Below are 22,351 nucleotides of genomic sequence, written 5' to 3'. Positions count from 1 at the left end.
TTTCTGCAAGGAAACTCAGGAAAGACTGGATAAAAATAGCCAATAAAGTCCTTAAATAATTTTCAGCTTCTGATTGCTGAAAAAAGCCCATCTTGCTTTTTCTTGCTTCTTCTTCATTGCTCTTCACTTCAATTAGTCCTTCTAGCTGAGGCATCACAGCTCAAGCCTTGGTGTGAGGAGAGGTACTTTGTGAAAATCAGAGGAATATCTCTCAGTGATATGCATGAGGTAAGAAGGGTTATTTTTTAAGCCTCAGCTTTCAAAAAAAAGGATTCAAATGATGCTACAAGGAAAACAGGATACATATAGGTGTAACACCAGCACTGTTTGCCTCCTCAGGGTGGCACATCTGCCTCCTGCTCACAAAGAAGGCTTGGACATTTCACAAAACCTCACTCAAATCAGCCTCCTTCTTGCATAAGCATGCAGGATGGGAGTTCTGGGGCTCCCTATCAGCAGCAAATTTGTCTATAGGGTTTCAGGCACAGAAATATTTTACAGAACTTCCACAGAAAAGATCCTTCTGCACAGAGCTCGCTGTGCAGATGTACTGAAGCAAACAGAAAACACTAGGTTAATGGAGCTGAGGTTGCACTGAAGATGGTTTTTTAAATTCAACTGAGCTGTGAACAGTAAGCAGCAGTCATGTGCCAGATCATGAAATACTGCACTTTCCCTGGGTAAGCTTTAGAAGTTTTTGGAAAGCTGTGAACTCCCACCTGAAAAGTAGCAGGCACATTTCTGAGAAGGACAGATGGACAGGACAGTTCCCAGCTGATGTGGCTGCTACTGTAGGGCCACAAAACCTCCTTTGTGAGGGTGGATTGTAACACTCTCCTGCTCAGGAAAACCTCTGTCAACCACACCTCTTCCTAGGAGCCACTCCAAGCACCACAACAAGAACCAGAAAGCCCTAGAAGACTTTATCACAAGCCTGTTATAAATCCCCACAAGTCTTCTGAGCTGCATCATCCACCTTTTAAGCCCCTTATTGGTGTAAAGGAATCCCAACACAGCAGTTCTGTTGCTACACTCAGCTTGAAGCTGCAAGACTCAAGCTGCAAATTCTCAAATGCAGGCACTTTGCCTAACACTATTTTCCTATCCAGAAGTTGATGGTAAATGTGTCTCTTTGAATCTCCAGTGTTTTGCTGAGCTTTACGTTTTTATTTTATAATAATGGGTCATTTTAGAAATAGCCTTTATTTTCACAATTTGAAGATGAAAAATAGATGCAAGGTACTCATAGTCATGAGTATATTGAATAATAAAGGACTCATATCATAACACAGCACTATTATTAGATAATATTCAAAGTAGGCAAAACTACCGACTAGTTGTAACAGTTTATGAACAAAAGAGAATGACAATATATTTGACTGATACATAATGCTCTCCTTACTGAGCAAACTATTAAGAGAAGGAATAGACTTTGATTGAGAATTTATATCCTGTAAAAAATCCAGTATTTGCCTTTGTCTAAATTTGGATGAAAGGATTTGTTAGGATTTTCATGAAACAGAAATTAAAAAAGCTTTTATTTATAAACATCCAAAACTATGTTTTATGTAACAGACCCATTCCTTTACATTCAACTAGTATGAAATCTTCCGTTTCAAATCAGACTTCTCTTGAGCACCAATGGCAGCACACTTAAATGTGTCTGAAATCAGATTCTCTCCTATCTGCACTAGATTGCACATCCCACAACATTCACAGTCAGGTGAGGTAAATGCAAACTGCTACTAGAATATAATTCTGTGAAACAGTACAATGATAGAGAAACAGGATTAAAATTTTGTCAGCCTAGCTGAGACTGAAAATGCTTCAGGACAGTTTAGGATTTCTGACTGCTTCAAAGCGCGGGAATTACAATCCTGGGGTTCAAAATATCATGTTCAGAGAGAAAGACCTGCAGCCCAGGGATGTGTTCTCTCATCTCACCTCAGGTTTTCATTTTTCTGTCTCAAGCATTGCCAACACTGCAAAGTGGAAATGCCACACTGGTTTCCAGGCCTTGATCCTTGGGCAATGTAACACAACACAAGAAAGGACAGAGGTGGGATAGATTAAGGGTGTGTTGGGTGATCCTGTCTTCCTGTCCTAGCTCAGGAAAACCAAACACTCCATTTCAGCTAGAAGGTAATCAATGGTTTGGATTCTCCTGCCTTCTTTTTTTTCTCCTGTCATCAAAATTTTTCTTGAGCAAATCTGACTTGATAAAAATTCCACTTTTCTTTGGAAAAATCCTACTGACAGAAAACTCCCACACAGCAATGTTAGTGACCTCAGAGATATTCAGCCATGTCCGTGCTGGCTCTCACTCTATCTTCTCCCCATCATTTGAAAAGCAGCAGCCCTTGTGCTGTCCATGACAACCTAGCCTCACCTGGCCAAGTGAAAGTCAGCTGCAAAAAAGCCATCATGCTTAAAGAAGGTCTGCAGCTTGGATGTCACTTCTTCCTGCTGCTGCTAGAGCAGCAGAGGGAGTCAAAAGGCTGTTGCAAGATACTCTTGCCTCAAGATATGCAGGTTTTATGTGAGTTAATGCAGCTTAAAAAACTGTAATAGGCATGGGGTAATTTGTAGTAGGGGGAGAGGGCAGGGCTAGTTGGCAGTGGGACTTGATGGGAAGCTCTGCTTCATGATCAGGGGTATCTAGATAGGGCAGCAGTAGTTTAGTAATTCAGCACAGATTTAGACCCATTTTATGGCAGCATGCACATGTAAGGCCAGCAGAGTAAGTACTGTCATAGTATTCATTAGTTTTTCACCTGTCAATACTCAAGCACAGAGAAGTGAAGTGGCTTATCCAAGACCACAAAAACCTGATGATGAATTTACCTATTCCATCTCTTGAGCATCTGGGAAGTCCTGGGGTCATTGCTCCACCTCAGTGCTCAAACCATTGAGTTAATGCCACTCCCACATACTGAATCATGGCAAGATTTTGGTACTAGGATACTGGGAAAGCAGTTATACAACATACACATCTGCATCCTTCCTGCAAAGCCTACATCAGTGCTGGATGAAGATGTTTCACTTTGTCTGTTGGATGCTTCAAACAGCTACTGAATACAATAAAGTTGCAGGATAAAAACCTTTTGGAAATGCTCTTGCCACTTGCCTCCTCTTTCCTTTGATCCTTAAATCCTTTCCTCTGCACACCCAGGGCTATACTTGGATATCACTCCCACAAGCAGCAGAGCCCTGGGAACAGTGCATTTTCTTGACTCTACCAAACTCTGCAGACCTGTTTGCTGCCCACTTCCCTGGGCTCAGCCTTCAGCTCCATAGCTGAAATTGCTCACCCTCAGGCACAGCACACTTGAATCTCTCTGAGGAATAAAAGCATTTTGGTACCTCAGTTGCCAGCCCAGGCTGATGACAGGGTGAGAGAAGTTTCCACTTACTCCTTTATCCCGCCCCGTCTGCTACATGTTAACAGGCAATCAATTAGGGAACCACAGGGAGAAAGAATATGGCTCTGCTAGGGAAAGGAAGATGGAGGGAAGCACTCTCCCCTGTTGGGATTCAGTCAGCTGGCATATCACCTGGCTGATACAGGCTCCATGCGCTGCTACCATGCATTATTTACTTTTGAAGAGTTTTCAGAAAGTTCCTATGTCTTTTTCTTCTTCTCAAGATCTCTTCTGCTCTGCCACAGAGGTCCTCCAGTATCACTTCCATGAAGGGTTAATTATCTGGTCTTTCCCTGCATTAGAAGACACCAGGACTTTGCTTCAGAGTGCTACCCTGTCCCTGCTTGAGCACCTGAATGTGCCTAAAAGAAACACTAGGAAGGGTCCAAGGGCTGGAGAAGGGATGGAGTCAGCGCTGACAGAAATGCAAGTAAAAGTTCACATCCAATCACAGAGATTCAGCAATGACAAATCACAGAAACCCTTCCAGGGAACAGGCCAATGCCCTAGATATGGCCATGGTGTAATAAAGAAGGAAGTATCAGTGAGGCAGAGTAATTATTTCCACAGCTAGATTTCCACATTAAGGAGAGATATCTGAAATCTATGAAAACAAGATAGATATAGTGACTTTTGCAGAGACCTGGGATAAAATGAACCCTGTACTGCTCAAGAGTTGAACATCCCCAGCAACATAGTGTAATCAGTTCCATTCAATTAACAAAGTGAGTTGTCTCTCCACATGTGCATTTCTTTCATTTCACAGAGGGCAAGGAAGTATTGATGTGGTGGACTAACCCCAGCCAGCAGCCAAGTACATGCACAGCTGCCTGCTAGCTGTGGAGCTGCCTTCAGTCAGCATTCCATATTTGGGCAAACCCAATACACTTCCCACTGGCAGGTGAATGATCCTGTCCTTTTTCCAGTTAGTGGAGGAAATAAAGGAGGAAATCTGTACATCCAGGCATGTTTGCTCACATGGGCCATGTGTATATAAGTATACCCAAGCATCCACGTATATTGGAAGTTGTTTGGATGCACTCCTGCTTTTGATTAAATTGTAGCTGCACACGTGCACATCTGCAAGCACACTTTTGGCAGTCAGGACACAGCCATGCTCCTCATATGTGAATTATACATGAAGGAGCAACACACTGCAATTCATCTACACATGCGTGCATTGAGGTTTTCAAAATCACCTGAGGAATTGCTCATCCTAAGTGAGGCTGACAAAAACTTCATCTTCTTCAGTGCCTAGTTTTTTTAATCTTCAAAGAATATGCATCTTAATGAAAAAGGTTGGTGAAACTGGAAAAGGAGAAAAAGACTGACAATCACAAAAGTTCTCTGTCCAGATTTGTGCTGAGGTTTGTACGGAGTTCATTGCTACATATCAGGACTAGTAGGACAGTAGAATTTCTCTACTTTTGTAATGCTGGAGCTTTCACCTCAAGGTACAGATGTGACTACATAAATTCCATCTCTTGGCAGAAGCATCTACTCTTCAAATGGGCCTTAAAACACCACTAGAAGGCAAAGCACTTCCTGGCCAGGCCTTACTCCACTAGCTGCCACATTCTCATAGTATCAGTGCCACTAGCAGAGGCAGGAAGATCCACTAGTCCAGATACCCAGATCTGGTAGCCAGTCAGGCATGGAATTTAGCAAAGGTTCCTACCATCACATAGTCTAACTCCATGTCCATGTTGATTTGGAAGAACCAGAACTGAGCAGGAGGTGAGAGGAAGCATACAAAAGGATGGAAAGTTAGGTGCATTACATTCATTCTCCCTTTCCCCCTTTTATATGACACCGCAGTCTCAGCAAGGTCTGGGGCCATGTCCCTTTATTTCTATGGAGTGAATGCCTCAGTTCCCACCATACCTTGAATAGTCCTCTTGAAGAAGGCTTTACACGCCTCGCAGGAAGCCACGCCGTAGTGGTACCCCGAGGCGATGTCCCCGCACACCAGGCACAGCCGCTTGGGGATGGCGTTGAGCATGTACTCGCACTTGGTGGGCGAGTCCTCCATGATGGCGCTGGCGCAGTCGTCGTAGCGCTTGCGGCAGGATGCGCCGCCGATGCCCGTGCCATTGAACATGGGTGGCGAGTCCAGGCCATTGGGGTGGCCCCCCATGGCCATCCCGTAGCCACCGCTGGCGTCGGAGGAGCCGCTTGGGCTGTGGTGGCTGATGGCGTCAATGCCGGAAGATGGGCTTGAGGGCTCGGTCTTGATGAAGGACCCACAGCTGGAGGAGAGGTGCCGCTCCTCCGTGGCCATTCTGCCGAGCAGCCTGTGGGGAGAGAGCAAAGCACTCAGCAACCGCCTGGCCAAACCCCATTCCAGGTTTACTCAAAAGAGAGTCCTCCTTTTGCCACCTCAGTCCAACTCCAGTTGGCTCGGGCAGTTCAACCCCATGCAGGCTCTTCTTGAGGAATATCAGTACAACTGACTAAGACCAGCCCACCTGCTCCCCACAGACTCACACTAGAGTAAAGACAAAGCTCTTTGTGTAGATCATAATTTCAGGCTCTTCACAGGCTGCAGTGCTGAGAAGGAGCATGAGTGCTGATGAAGCACAGTCTACCCAGAGCACCATCTACCCAGAGACAGCAGAAAGAAACAAGCTTCCCTGTGGCAGAGCAGCTGAAAAAGGTGTTTGGTAGAGAAAGCGCTGTCCTAGCTTTATGCAAAAGGTTCAGTAGCATGCTCTGCAGAAAGGACCTGCTCAGACTGGATTTTCATTTTTTCATTTGTAATACAGAAGTCTTTGATTAATTTTCAAGTTTGACTCCTTCTCTCACCATATCTCACCCTTTACCCTGCCCTGCTGCACTATCATCACTAAAAAAGAAGCTTCAAAACAGAAGAAAAAATCATCTGCTCAAAAAATCATCTGCTTAATCTTAAATCTTAATCTTTCTTCTATTGACTAGTATTGAGCTTTTGCATGGCCACACAAATTCCCACTTCTTAAAGAGGGGTTATACTCTAAAATTTATGGAAAGACCATCACCATTTCAGTTCAGGAAACAACTTTTCAAGCATTTTGTATTTATTTTAGTCACAGATAGTCTTATTCCTTTTAAAAGTGTTCAGTCTTTTTTTGGAAGACTGCTAAATGTTATGATATTTACAGCAATGAGTTTCAGGGATTACTTGTGTGGTGTATGAACAAATCCCAGTTTTATTTACCTATAATATATTCACAGTCTGTCAGGATCCCTGAACATCTCCTGACTCTCCTTCTCAGGAAATGTAGTTTTGCCATGTTCTCCTCATTCAGATCTTCATTATCTATATGATTGCTCTCCATGCAGAAGATTTTGCAGATCTCTTATCTGCTTCATCATCCATCTCTGAACTTCCTCTAGTCTAGCTATTTCTGTTCAGTCCAGAACAGAGTTCAATGAGCCAGCTCCTCAGCAGCATGGAACTGGCACTGCTCCATCACTTCTCCAGCTGAAGGTCTGGACAATAGTCAAGGCAAAGGCACGCCATTACCTAGTGATGTTACAATATTTTCAAAGTTATTTTCAGTCTACATATTATGTAACTCCTTGCACTGTTTGCTTTTTTCCCCTCTTTAAATGAAAACCTGAATTGTTACCATTTCTTCAACAAACAGTATTAGGAAGTTACTTAGTACAACACTCCATCTTATTCCTGAGTTGCTGCAGTTAATTTAGAATCCATTAAGATGAATGAAAAAATCAAATTAACCCTTCCGGTGTGCAATGTTTTGCAGTAGTCAACAGTGTATTTCATGTGTTACTATGCTGTGCAGGCCACACACCCAGCTTTATTAGGATCCTCTGGAGTTCTTTACTCCTCCTTGGTAATTTGATTTCATCTGCAGTCTCATTGTTCACCCACTTCCCAGATCATTAACACATGGATCAAACACCACAATACTGATCTTTGTGGGTAATGCATGTTCACCTTTATCATGCTGAAAATTGACTTCTCTTTCTTTTCTGAGTAGGGTCTTTGACACCTTTTAATTGATAATAGTATTAACCTGAGAGGTTAAATTTTCCCTTCAGCAAGACAATTTGTCAAAGGCTTTAAGAAAAACTAAACATGCATTTTCCTGATGACATGGCAAAGAATTCTGACTGACCTGAGATGCTTGACTTTTCTTCTTGGAACCTCTGCCTGCTTAAAGTTTCCACACCATGGTCATGTGGGTAATTTCTATTTCAGCCCATTTACCTGGTATTTGTGGCAACTCCTTCTGCCAAGGATTCAAATCCATCAGGGGACAGGACAAAACATTCTGTGAATCAGCAAAGCTGGAGTGCACACTTTTATGTATCACATCTGTGAGTCTGATGATAGGAGTATAGATGTTTGATATGCAGTAAATTCACAGTCCTGCATCCTTATGATCTCATTTGACCTAAGTATCTCCTAATTTTCCCTTCTCTGTTTCATCCTCAAAGTTTGACCTCATCTCCTATCTCTGGGATCGATCAGCCAAGTTTGTTTTTTGGCAAGACTGTTGACCTTGAGAATATGGGCAGGCATCTCACGTTCCTCAGCTGCTTTGCCTGGTGTTACTTGAGAGGAATCCAGGGTTTGGGCCCTCTCAGAGACAGTGTGATGAGTTGATAAATGCCCATGCTTTGCCCAGAGGGCCACAATGAACTAGAGGTCATCGAGCAGTTACAGAAATCACTGCAGGTGCATCCATCTCTATTCCCACAGGGCACCTAGACATATTGCAGATTTGGTCCAACGACAGCTGACCGTGTGAAGGAAGATGAAACTTTGCTAGCTGAGATCTTAGCATCTCACAGCAAAGCTGAAACCTGCTGTGCGGGCTCTGGAACCTCTCCCTACCTGAGAAGTGCATCTGTGGTAAAGAAATGAAGATCACTGGACACAGCAACATGAGATAAAGGCTAAAATGGAAGGCAAAATAACCATAAAAGACTGTTCTGCACTGTGGAACTCCACAGTAAGAGGAGCTGGAGTTGTAATTTTCAAGACAGACAGAGGAAAGCACTATGAAACAGGAATGATAGGGAGATGAGCTGTACTGGCAGATTCCATCAGTGGAGCCCAAATCCCAACTTCTGTTACTTAAATAGCCTAACATTCACAGATGACCTCAAGAGCGCTTACCAAGGTACTTTCCTTCAGTTGAGAGAAAACAAAAATAAAAACAAAACAAAATGAAGATGATATAAATTTTAGAAAAAGAAGAAGAAGAAAAAGAAAAAGGAGAAGAAGAAAAAGAAAAAGGAGAAGAAAAAGAAAAAAAGAAAAAGAAAAAAAAAGAAAAAGAAAAAAGAAAAAGAAAAAAAAAAGAAAAAGGAAAAGGAAAAGTAAAAGGAAAAGAAAAAGGAAAAGGAAAAGAAAAAGAAAAAGAAAAAGAAAAAGAAAAAGAAAAAGAAAAAGAAAAAGAAAAAGAAAAAGAAAAAGAAAAAGAAAAAGAAAAAGAAAAAGAAAAAGAAAAAGAAAAAGAAAAAGAAAAAGAAAAAGAAAAAGAAAAAGAACCTGGGGAAACAAGGAGCCTTCTTCCCCCAAGGCATGCAAACAGTAAGTGTTTGAGGGTGAATCAAGAAACAAGCCCCTACATCCTTTCAACTGAGGACCCTCCTGTTCCCTTCCAGCAGGCAGCAGTACATAGCAAGTTCTGGCTGGATGTGAATGCACGCTTGAGAGCTAAAGCCCTTAACAGGAAGATAGATCAAAGATTACAGCTAAGGTGACTCCAGCCATTCCAGAGCATGTGCTTTTCTTTTCTGGCTTCTGACTTTCTGCAAGTCTCATGGAGATCCCGTGCTGATTTTTAAACAGTCAGAGTGTCCCCTGGCAATGAGACACAACATCTTGAACTTCAAGAAGAACAGCTAAATGTTTTTTGCAAAGAGTTCAAAGTGATGAACAGCCATTTTGCTTGGCTCCAGTTACCTTAATAGGAATGTAAAAGGAGAGAGACTTGATCCAACTCTCCTCCGTGCTGGCACAGGAAACTCCGTTACTATTTCTGTGCCCATGTAACAGGCTTAGAGGTTCTAAACATTTCGTTCTTTTCACCTTTCCTCATCATAGGTCATTCCTTCTAATCCCTTTAGCATCTTTGTGGTCCTTCTCTGGATTTGTTCCAACTTCCCTGGGTCTCTGTTGCAGCAAGGTGCCCTGAACTGCACAGTGCAATGCTGCAGCACTACAGGGGAGAGTCACTCTGGAAAGCACACAGCCAGGAAGACATATGGACCAACGGAGCAGTAGCTTTGCCAGACATCAGGATGCACATCAGCTCACACAATTTGATAGCCTGTCTCACTGGGACCTCTCTGAACACAACCTGCTTTGGCCACTGTGCTTTGCACAACATGAAATTTGGAGATTCTCCTTGTTCCAAAGTAGACCCAGTACCATCTTTGAATTACACAGTGCTAATTATCACTTGTTTTAACAAAGCCCGTTCACAATGATCATTTTTCAGCCTTTTTTCCTACACTGCTTTTTTTAGTATTTTTTGGTTCTGTCATCTGCAAATTTGAGAGTGATCACTTTTACGTGCCTTCTAGGTCACCAATGAGTATTTACAGTCAAAGCATTGTCCTTTTGGACATCATCTTTGCAGAAGGATAAAGAATATCTCTAACCCTTCTGTTTACACTCTGTCATTTAATCCATTATTCATTTCACAGGATTTGTATCAAAACCAATTTGATCTAATTTCCCTAATAAGATTTTGCACGGCTTTGTGTCAAAAGCCCATGCATGGTCCAGAGTCAGTCTATTCACTGCATTCCTTTTGCCCACTAATTATCTAATTGCATCAAGACAGGTTATTGTCTGCTGTACTCCTGTTTCATAAACCCACTGCTGTTTATCACTAACAGTGTTCTTAGCCTTTATGTGCTCATAACTGCCCTCAGAGGAGTGTGCTCTGACCTCAGTGATTCTGGATGTAAACACACAAGTTTAGACCAAGACAAGACTGTGCTTTAGGTTTTTATCCATCAGTGTTCTCTCCTTTGGGCAGCAATGTTGGTTAATATTACAAGTTTCCTCAATTCTTCTCCAGTCTTTCATCTTTTGCTATTTCTCTGCAATGGTTGGTATTTAGCCATTAAAGGCTTATGAGTTTAATGATCTTTTGAGAACAACAGCAATAATAAGAGAGGGAAAGATTACTAGATAGGGAGGAACAGAAAGGGACAGAAGACTGGAGTTATAAAATTAAGGTAGTTGTACCCCTGATTCTCATTCTTTTAAACATTAAGGATTACAAGTTTGGGATTGATGCAGGTAAGGCTATTTTATTGCACATCCTTCTGGGTTATTTTTGCCTGAAATAGTAATTTGTACCTACATTCAGCTCTTTACCCCACTTATGGATTTCTGGGGTAGTACAATAATTCAGTAGTCTTTATGTATAAGTGAGAAAAAAAATGTCCATCACTCACACCTGCTTAGCAGGACAGCCAGAACACCCAGCTTTGTAACAGAAGGTAACTTCTCCCCTCCAGGGGAAATTTTTATCAGCTAAAGGTATAGACAATTCAGTAACTTAATACCATCTGAGCACTGAAGTTCTCATGCAAACATAAGTATTTGACCTTCTACATTCTCCAAGTACCACTTGCTATTCCAAAACTGGATCAAAAAAAGTTTAGCGACAACACTGCTAAGTTTCCTTAGTGCCTGAAACCTCATCTTCAATAGGAAATGCAAGGATAGATCAGTTCTATACTCCAGTTTCCTGAAGAAAGTAAGGAATGGGCATACGTTCAGCCATGTAGTCCAGCCCCTACACCAGTATTTTCTGGATTAGTCATTAAGTCACCAACTCAGCATGTTGGAGATTTTCCACAAAAAGACTGAAATTATTATTAAAATGGGTACTGAAATACAGCTGTAGAACTAGTATCAGCTTATGGAGGGGAGAAATAGAAAACACTCAGACCCTCCTTAGGAAAAATCTTCCCTATTCTGGGCACAATGAGAAACATAAAAGGTCAGAAATGAACTTTTTTTTGGATGGCTCTCACACTGGATATGGATTCCATACAGAATGAAATCTTGGTTTTCTAAAGTTCCTAAAACTTTCCTTTTCTAAAGTTTCCTAAACTGGAAAACCCTGCAGAAAAGATGCTTGTAGAGCTTGTGTCTTCCAGGAGCCATATGGCTGTACTTGTGGAACTGTACTTCAGTCCTGAAGTCCTCACAATAGATTTAAGTTATACTTAAATAACAAAATTATTGAACTGACAAAACCTGAGAAATCTGCCAGTAAAAGCTGCTCAGTTCAGGCACCAGCTTGTGACAAAAGCACACTTTTGATTGCACAGACATTTTTAAACCAATCATGGAAGATGAAAGTAGCTTTAATCTGTAGAAACACCAATGATAAGAGAGATAAAATATCCATTGTCTTCTCTGGTAAAGACCAATTTCTGCTCTCAGTATTTGTCATTTAAGATGACACAAACCTGCATTACATGCAATGCAATTAATGCAATGCACTGCATGTAAATGGGATGTGCACACCATGAGCAACATAGATTCTGTGTCTTTTGTGAGCCACATGAGAGAGCTTTGCAATCCACAGTGGAGTGACAAACAATGTAGGTCAGCTCTCAAACAGTGGCTGCAACTCCAACAAGCCAATTTTGTCAGGTGTTTTTTTTAGATACAGAAGACAGAAATAAATAACGTTTTCCAAGTGTCAGGCTAGATGTGGCAGCTGCAATAACAGCCAGTGTAATTTTAGGCCACTTATGCAAAGAGTTAATGTCACAGAGCTCAGCCACACCTGTTGGTCAACCTGCTTTTACCATGGACAGCTCACAGACACACTCCCACCCTTGCCTCACTGAGAACACCCACCAAAGTGCTAGGGAGGAAAGGGATCAGTGCCCACACTTTCTCATGCTCTTCTATTCCGTGTGGACTTCAAATGAGAGAGCCACCATTTAGAGACTATCTATATTGACAGCTTTACTCCATTCAACAGTCCAAGAATAATGGGATCTGCCAATGTGCCACTCTACTCCTGTAGAGTGGATAACTGTGGGTAACTGAGTCATATCAGGAATATTTTCTGGGCTTATTCTATCACACAGGAACATATTTTGTTCCCAGGACAAACTTAATTTCTCTCTGAGCACAGGCAAGAGCTTGGGTAGTACCAGCATGATGGGCATGATCATAAACATAAATACACCAGTGCGTGTGTTTCAGAGATTTTTTGTTTCAGTCACAGTATTTTGCATTTCTATAAAGGACAAGAACTCAGTTCAATTTAACTATTTTTCTCTGGAGTACAGATCTGATTTTTAAGAGTTCTGCCATGTTCCCTCGTGATGGCCCCCTTTGGTTTGCATGGGTTATGCTCCTATTCTGTTGTGGCAAACCCCAGACAGCCATTTTCAAGGCATTTGTCCATAATATGCCTCCCCACTCTCCTAATACTACATACTTGTCTTTGGACAAGCTAGTGCTCACATTCTGGCTATTACACAAATAGTACTTGCTTGTCTAATGCTCAGAAGATATTTTATCCCTTTGACCCATTACATAACCAGAGCCCAGTTACATATCAGTAGATCTTCTCTAGCCCAAGATAGCTCATGCTGAAAAAAGCTGTCGCAGCAACATGTCTGGAGGCTGCTTAATAAATAAAAAAGGCTCTCATGGGCAGAAGACATTATGGATTTCCCACTAGCCTTCATCCCTCTCCTCATTACTGTAATTTCTCTTCACCCTTACGACAACAGTCTTGTTAGTAAATGGTAAAAAGTATTACACAGATGAAGTGACAATTACTCTGGAGGTGTGACACATATTATCAGTTCACTCTCTTATTAACACACTGCCTTTTGAAGGTATCTTGCCCTCTGGTGTACTAAATGGCACTTCCTCCAGAAGCACTTTAGCACTTGAGCTAATGCCTCTTGCTTATACTTACTACTGATACCACAGCAAAACAAGGACAGGGTTGACTTGCTGTTCACTATTTATCCAAGTTCTACCACCACCCTTTCCCCTCAACGTTATCATTCTGTGCTTCACATTTCCCCTTACCCCGCTATTCCTACATTCACAGCAGTTCATCAATTTTGCCTGCACACAGCAAAGCTGCAACTCAATCCCTGTTGAAATGCTCAGCTAGACCTTCATTTCTTCTTGAGTGTCTTTCTTTGTACTCTGCCTATCTAGAGCACTTATAATCTGTATCTCTCCAAGCACCTTCAGTGTCCTTCAGACACTTGTGAATGAGATCCATACACAGGAGGCTCAGTAGAGCACATTTCAAACACTTATACATCAGAATTTTGCTTCCACCTTCTCAGATGAGCAAGGAAAGGAGAACTTCTAGCACTGCCATTCATATAACACTTACTTTTGCACTGCAGCCTGATCCAACATCTCATCTCTCAAAGACCTTTGACTCAGTATCCTCTCAGCATTTCTGAGAGAAATCTGCCACCAGTACAAATTCATCATCCTGCACTTCCTCGCATTTCAAGATATTCATTGAAGACGTCCCCCTTCAACCTTGCCTACAATTCATGGTGAACAGTGGCATGAAAAAAGAAAGACCCAGAAGAATTGCTTAATTTTTCTAAGTGTTTGAGGAAGGAGTTAGGATGGGAGTTACATATCAAAGACATTACCCTAGAAACAAATGTGCAAAGAGACTTAGTAATTGACATTTCTTTAGGAAATGTAGCTTACTGAAAATGAGAACTTGGGGTTTATCAAGACGAAATATGAACTTGAATGTTATTCAACCTGGATGCATTTAGAAATTCTCTGGGTTTAAGCTGGTAATAATTGTTGGGAAGGTTTCTCTTTCTTATGCTTAAACTACATACTTGTAGTGTTGTAGAGGGATTCTGCCTCCTTCTCCCACCCTGGCCAAGACAATACAGATAGATTAGATGTGCTTTGCCTAGACTCCACCTGTAGCTCTGAGAGAAATCCATTAGTAAGTGCCTCATCATTAGAACATTGCTCAAAACCTGTCAGATCTTGAAAAACTAACTGAAATTAGTTCCACATAAATTAAAGCATAGGAAATAACAAAGGGAAATAAGTGCTTTATAATCTGTTTTTTTTTTTTGTTTTTTTTTTTTTTTTTAATCCTGACTATTCAGAAAGTATTTCTAAGATGATACAGTGGCAAAGCAAGGTGACTGTGAGTAACTGTAGAGCAGGCTTCTTTTCTGCTAATGAATACCAGAGGTGCAAGGAGAATAGGTTACACAGAAACAGTGGTTTCTTCCTGCACACCTTACACTGCTCTAACATACAGGATTATCCTTAGCTACCTATTTAGAATAACCTCATGGTTCAGTTTTGCTGAGTCTCTAAACTCTCACCTTTGGTAAGTATTTAGATGTCTTAGCATACACTGCATATATTAAGTAGGCAGATGTATCTGACCCAAATTCCAGCTTCTGACCCCCATAACTTATTATTGTAAATCCATTTCATTCATCCATCTCACAGACTGTCCCCATTTCCTCTGACTGACAAAGCAGCTTCCCATCCACTCAAGTCTGATCCTACCTGAGGCCCCACATTCTTACTTGCCTGAGCCAAGAGATGAGGTCAACAAACTGCTCACTAGACAGAAAATGTATAGCAGATTAACACATCGTTTTCCCCAATACTCCACAAAACTGGCATGTTCCTTTTTCTAGATTAAAAAAAAAATCAACCAAACAAAAACCCTCTAATAATCTCAGTTCAGCCAAAACAAATTCTGAAGCAAAATACTTTTAATTACTTAGATTTTCCTCACAAATTGGAATCACTGTAGGAAAATTTAACTAAATGTGATTACAAAAACCCCACAAAAATAATCCTTTTGTCATCATCCATAGATTATTTTCTCATCCCATTAAGTTTTCACTTTTCTCTGTTACTGTTTCTGGATATGAAAGAAAGGAACACAAGCTTGCAAACTCCTTAACCTTGGTTAAGGTCTCTTCCTCTTCCATTCTTTAGCATCCCTGCTAATGGTTAAGCAGACGTTAACACACAGACAATAGCAAAGCAGACAGATAGGCAGTCAAACACCAGCAAAGAAGCTATACAGCTGCTTCTACATTTTCATATAGTACCTTTCTGAGATAGCTTGAAATGTTACATAGCTTCATTCTGGAGGGTATCTGTGTATGCATAAATTTATTATGCAAATACACACAATTCCCTTCTCCCACATCTCTCCTTTCCTCATCATGTGCATGCACCTAGGTATCATTCCAGTGGCTTTGCTATAGGAGCCAAACTATGACTTCATACTTCCTGATCATCACTGTGAGTGGTCAGACCTTTATAGCAAACATAATGCAGTAAAGCAAAAACAAACAATCAAAATCTACTGCCTAACTAAGCCATATGATCTGCAGTCTGCACCTTGAGGCACACTCCTCTGTCTATCAGAGCATGGGAGGAAGAAGACCTCACATAGTTTTACGCGTCTGCAATCTGTCCTAGCCCATATTTAAACTTGTTCTCTCTCCAGAGGTCAGGAAACCTTTGCTGATGCAACTAGGAGGGAGCCCACTCTCTTCCAAGTAGGGACTCAAAAAGAAGCAAATTTCAGCAAGTGACGGCCTGGTGTGACCCAAGTGAAACCAGCCCACCCTGACGGCATGTCCTCCCCGCTGAGCTTGTTCCCTTTGCCCTTGGAATGCTATCACTTGTTATCACGCTGACTTCTCCAGATGGGGCATTTTGGCTATTGATCTGATAAATAAACAGCCTGCTCGCTCGATCAAAATGTTATTTTGCATTTCAATTACTGTTCGCTAATGCAACCTTCATCCCGCCAAGAGTGCTGCTGGCAATGACACTCGACCTGGCACAGGCGGTTGCAAGCAAATTCGGCAGCACCCGCTGCAAGCACCTAACGGGATTACCAACCTCCATTAGATGCACAGAGAGAGAGGATGATGAACAGACAGGAGTGGGCTGAAGGGGAACAGACACACAGAACAGAAGGTGTGAGCAACCTGGCCAAGGGGTAGAGAGAGGCAGCAAGACAGCTTTACCAGATATTTTGACAGTGAGAGATCTTGAAAGCTAAAGACTTTCCCTCCAGTGAACAACCCCAGCAGCTCATAGAGACAGACTGAGCTCTCTGTGTGTGAGCCATGAAAGAGTTCAGAGCAATGGGAAATAGAAATCAATGTCTGCTGACCAGTCAGCAGTGAGTACTGCAACCCATCAGGGCAAACAGGGTCAATTCTAAAGCAAGTTCTGAAGCCTATCTCTACCAGGGTTCCGTAGGCCCTAGAGATACACTCAGCATTCTGTATCTAAATTTGCAGGGGGAAAACCCTCTTAATCCTTGCTGGATTCTTCTGGGAAATACAACTGCCTCTGGAGAATCTGGTGGTGATACAGGAAGAAAGCAGCATCCAGACATGTTGCTAAAATCTCTGGTACATGTTGATCTCTATTAATTCAGCACTCTGCATCAGGGAATCCTGTGCCAAATTCACAGACTGGTTTCACTCAACAAGAAACACAACACAAATACTAAGTCAGTGAGCAGCCATCAGCAGTGAGATCAGGCATGACCATGTGGTTATGAGATAGCTTCTAGTCCCCAACTCTTCTGGTCATCTGACACTCTTCACCAGGTGGCTGGTTTTGCACCAGACTCCTGCATGATGCAGAATGTACCTTGCCCCTCTTTCTTTTTACTATCGAAACTCCTAAAGGAAATGCAACAAAGTGACACAATCATTTACCATCGCAAACAAATAGTGGTCAGGGCTTTCACCACCCCATGCACAGATTACCTGTCGGGATTTTGCTCCCAGCTGACAAAATAATATAAGTCAAATAAATGCATTTATCCCTATTTCCAGAAACCTTTTGTCAAAGATCTCTTGCCAGGTTTGGACAAATTTCTCCCATTCATAAACAGACAGGATTCAGACTGAAACTGCCAGTCATCCAGGAGTTAAAAATAAACAAACCCCTGTAACACCCTGAGATTATATAAACAAAATGCTAAGTATAACACACTGAATGAGATCAATGTGATGCATAAAGACAGGATCTATAACTCCACACACTCACACTTCATCTGCTCTGTGTGCCCAGCCTTCCAGTTCCCTCTGCCCTTGGCAAACTAAGCCAGTGTCCCACACCCATCTCTGTCTACCCAGTCTATACTGTAGACCTTGCCCTCCCAGACCTGCCTCTGTGCCCACTCTTAGGAGCAGAGTTTTGGGACTCATTCCACATGTCAATCACCACTAGGCAGCCATGCCCCAAACACAGCCCAAGGACCCACACACAACTTGTGACTCCTAGTCACTGGCTCTGTGCTACAACCTGGGGCAGTGAAGTACAGAGTACTCAGCCCTTAAAATGCAGCCAAAATGTCTCAAAGTCTAATTCCAGCCTCAATGCTGATATTCTTACAGACTTCAGCAAATCACTGCAGCTCTCCAGGACACTGCTTCCCCCAGCTGACATGGTCCTGAAGGACCTACCTCTCAGGAACATCTTGAGAGTCAAACAGCAACTATGATTGAAAGGATGGAGCGTGCAGATGAGTGTCATAACCAGAACGACAGACAGATAAATTTTATGCTCACACGATGTCCCCTGCTCCAGGCTATCAGCAGAATTTGAACCTCTTTCTGCAGCACCACAGCTCTCCAGTTTGCCTGTGTGAGGCAGTGTGAGTAGCCAGTGTTTTCCTGCATGCAAGCCAGCCAGAGGAAGAAAACACTGGCTTTGCAAATCTGTTTATTTAATACACACCAATTCTGACCTCCTTCTACACCTCACCATACTTTAAGCCCAGACCCCTGTGACCTAGTCTACACAATAACCTAATCTCTAATACTGCCTAATCCTATCTCCATCTCCCCACATGCTATTTCACACACCAACTGCCTCCTGATCACACCTCAATCCAACCCATTTTTCTCTTCTCCTTTGCAATTATACTTCATGTTTTTCATCAAAAATCCATTTTTGTTTAAAAATGCTACTCTGTTTCATTACAGAACTAAGTCAATTTCGGCAATGTTTTTACTGTAGAATTTTCAAAACAACTGTAAAAAATTAGATGTTTAACTTTGTTTTGCTCCTAGCACTTTGTTGAGCCTGTCACGTGTTTTCTTCTGCTGTCTGATGAACTAATCAAACAGTTTCAGGAACATAATGAAACAAAATATTGGAACTTTCTTCAAAATAAATTTTATTGGAATTTCTACTTTGCCTAGAAGTTTAGGTCGCAGTCAGATTTGTGATGAAATAACATTATCAAACAACAAATATTCTTGAACCAAGGTTCTAATGTCCATGCAGTTCCCCTCCCTGTGTTTTCCACACAGCTCTGCTTGTGCTTCACTCAGTAAGTCTCTTTTCTCTACTTAAATGCATTCAGAAATATCTACGTTCTAATGTACACAGAAATGTTTTGACACTTCATGCTATCTTCTTTAGCTAGGCAACATAGAGAGATTGAGACCGGGAAACAAACTGCATTTAATTAATATGAAAAGGTGGAATTCTACATAAAAGTTCTGGAAATTCAAGAGTACCACAAAATCTGTGCCATCAACTCATATAAAATGGTTATCCTGTATTACTCAGAGATTACCCATGTGTCAAGGAGCATCCTGCAGCCAAAAATCAATCCCTCTGATTTGAAAGCTGAGTGCTGTTGGAGAAACACAGTTCCACTTTTCCATCTGGTGCCATTTAAGCTTTACCCCAACCCTTCTGCATCACAATGAAATCACTGCTGGCATGTGATCAGAAGCTCTGAAATCCTGGCTGCCTATCAGTTTACAAAAATTGACCTGGACATTCTATCCACTTTGATGAAAGCCTGAATGAAACTTCTTTCTCATTCACTCCTGGTAAGGAGTGCTACTTCTTAGTATCTCTGTGTATCACAAAAAATGCTTTCTTTTACAGGTCGCTGAGGAAAAAGTGTTGGAATTGAGTATAAGTACCTTGCCTGGCACCTAAACCTTACCCAGAATTTTCTAGCTACAGGGGAAATAATTCAGAAGTCGTTGTTACAGTATCCTGGCTCTTCATTTAAGCCTTGATCCAACTCCTATTGAAATCAAATTGTAATTCCTATTGATCTGAACACAAACCAGTCCTCAGGATCTGAAAAGCCATCTGAATGTCCAACACTGCAGCTATCCCATGACCTTTACTGCAGTTCTGGAGACTGCTTTCTAGTGTCTAACCACTCCTTCTCCAAACATGCTTTTATTTCAAATGTTCCTGGGAAGAAAAGAAGGGCAAACTTTTCCCAATAGAGGACTTCCTCTGAAATTCCCACTTACACTAACAAACACTCTTCTCCTGCCAGTCACACCACACAGATTGATGGCCCTACCCACACACTGCAAATCACAGGGTACAGTGCATCCATTCATACATCTCCATCTCCAGGTGGCATTCATTGGCCTGAGCATCTCTTGGACATCATGTGCTGCCAGCTCTAACAGGCTTCTCCACTCTGATCAGTTCACTTCAGAGAGGAAATTCAACAATAACAGGCTTCTTAAAAACATCTAATATGGATTAGTTTATTTCCTTGGATTCATCCTAAGCAGATAAATCAAAACTCTAAATGCCTCTGACAACTTTCCTGTTTACAAAGAGGAGGCAAATTCTGTTCATGTTAAAGCAATCTTCTCACTTCCCACTTTTCCAACCTGGAAATAACATTATTCTCAAACCAGAATGAATTTAAGGAACCCAAAATGCAAATCAAAACAGCTACAAGTAGCTAAATTGTCTCCCATGCTGTACCAGCCACCTTCACAGAGAGATTGCCAGTCCACAGGGTCAATAGCAGTTGTAGGAAAATCACTGCTCCTCCTAGCTACACCTGAGCTGCCTGTTCTGACTTTCTGAGGCACTGGCTGCAGTGCTGTTCACCCCTTGGCATTGACAGCATATGGTACAAAACAGGCTGAATCAGCAAGGGAGCTACTGGACTGCAGTGCTAGGAGAGGTTGTTCCTGACTGTGCACTAAGCTGGTGAAAACATGAACTTCAATGTTAGTCTTCCTATTTTTTGTGCATAATTTAGCTGAGGTGTTTAAGTTCTTGACAAATCTGCAAACACTTTAAAGTTCCTCTGTCCCTGAAGAACTGCTGGATAGGGTTTCAGGCCACGAGTTGGTGAGAGTGCCTTGTAATATGCTCCTTCCAAAAAAAAATAAAACTGTCAAATTTGGTACAGCAAAAACCTCACTCAACTACGAGGTGAGATCTGTCCAAAGAGACTTACGGCCTGAAACCCTCCTGGAGGGATACACAACCTGTTGGATAAGGGACCAGATCATAAGTAGGAAGCACATTTCCTGCAACCTATTGTCTTTGATCAGTTTGGAAGACTAAAACAAAAACAGGAGTTGTTTTGTCCAGCTTCAACAGTGAACAGGGGAAAAGATGGGTTTAGCAAAACCACTGGCTTGCAAACTAGAGCCATTATTAAGGGCCTGTAGTCTTCCACCAATCCAGACAAATGAATTTTGGTCACACTTAGTTAAAAAACAGCAAGAAGGCACATTTTAAAATGCCACTTTGCATTACAATCCCCTGATTCACATTGTGCCTGGAGAAGCCTGAGCTAAAGTATCAGTAAAAAAGGAAGAGGAGTTATGGATTCTGGTGTATCCCATCAGAGCAGTGTTTATTCTAATCAATCAACTGAAAAAATAGTAGCTGAGAGTAATTATTAATAATCAAGTAAAATTGGATTATTTCTCTGCACTGCAGTGTCATCTGGATGGGAAGGCTGCTGTAAAAGTAAAGTTCATCAGTGTAAGCTGCTGAAATAAAATTGCTGACCCCAGCAGTTCATCAAAGGAGGCGGAAAAAGGAATCTCAACTATGCATATGGTAGACGATCTGTAGAGCACAAAGACTAGCTACAATAATTACTTGAAGGTGGCTCAAAGGCTGAGCTCAGGCATTGAATCAATCCAGTTGTATATCCAAATAAGAGCAGCAAGACCTACTGCCAAAGTCTTCCATTTCTGAGGTATCTGGTTTTGTGATTCCTCATTCCTGAAAGCACAGTCAGCTCCCTCTCCAAAAATGCACTTCTTGAGAGGAAAGGTCTCAAACTGTCTCTGGATACGTTGTGTCCTCTGTGTAGCTGTGGTTGAGGCTGATTTTATTCTCAAGGAATGCAACTGAAGCATGTATCATAAAGGACCTCTCTACTGAACATTTTGCAACACTCTGAAGTCAGGAGATCTGGTGTTACTCCGCCTAACCAACGTCACATGCCATTGCACAGAGAGGGTCACAAACACAAATACTGAATTGTAACTACAAAAGATGCACTTTTACTGCAAAACCAATGGCTCAGTCAACTTCACTCACAAACACATAGGTGCAATTGTATTAGCCATTTGTGTCCAGGAGTCCCTTGCCTATGCAATCAAATGGACTTCTTGTAAAGACTTTGCAAACACAAATTAAGAGTCCCCACTGAAAATAAAAGGCAGACATGATAACAATGGCCAGACTGAGAATAACTCAGTAAAGCTTCCTTGCAAAAAGGAGAATTGTACCAGTTAAAAAATTCAAGGCATCAACTCCTAGAACACTATACTTCTTGCAAGAAGAAGTAATACCCAGCTGCAGGGGGAATATAATACTGCTACTGGAGGAGGCAAAACTTGGAGTCTTCTGACATCAGTGTGTGCAAGACTTCAGCCATAAAACCAAATAAACGCAGCAAACATTTTGTGTTCAACAGCTTACTAATTACATTTTAAAATTAAATATTTCCTCCTATCTTGAGAATTTCTACAGCACCCAACAGAATCTAAGATGAGTTGCTCCTCCATTTATCGCAACAATTTCTTAAATTAAAATAATTGTTTATTTTAAAAGGGTCATGGAGAACCTGGAGAGTTTCTTCCCCTCCCTATCC

At 41.7% G+C, this 22,351-nt stretch overlaps 1 protein-coding gene across 1 annotated transcript in view; it reads right to left on the bottom strand.

Annotated features, from left to right (window-relative positions):
• Window positions 1-22,351, bottom strand: part of ESRRB (estrogen related receptor beta) — a 122,407-nt gene that overhangs the window by 30,724 nt on the left and 69,332 nt on the right. The window contains exon 2 of the mRNA XM_058027198.1: window positions 5,307-5,716. Coding sequence (XP_057883181.1) covers window positions 5,307-5,716 — 410 coding nt within the window. The remainder of the gene's footprint in view (window positions 1-5,306; window positions 5,717-22,351) is intronic.

The sequence above is a fragment of the Melospiza georgiana genome, chromosome 6, assembly GCF_028018845.1.
Source record: "Melospiza georgiana isolate bMelGeo1 chromosome 6, bMelGeo1.pri, whole genome shotgun sequence".
Classification (NCBI taxonomy): Eukaryota; Metazoa; Chordata; class Aves; order Passeriformes; family Passerellidae; genus Melospiza; species Melospiza georgiana.
The sequence above is the reverse complement of the archived record's forward strand: the minus strand, read 5'-3'. Positions and strand labels throughout refer to the sequence as shown.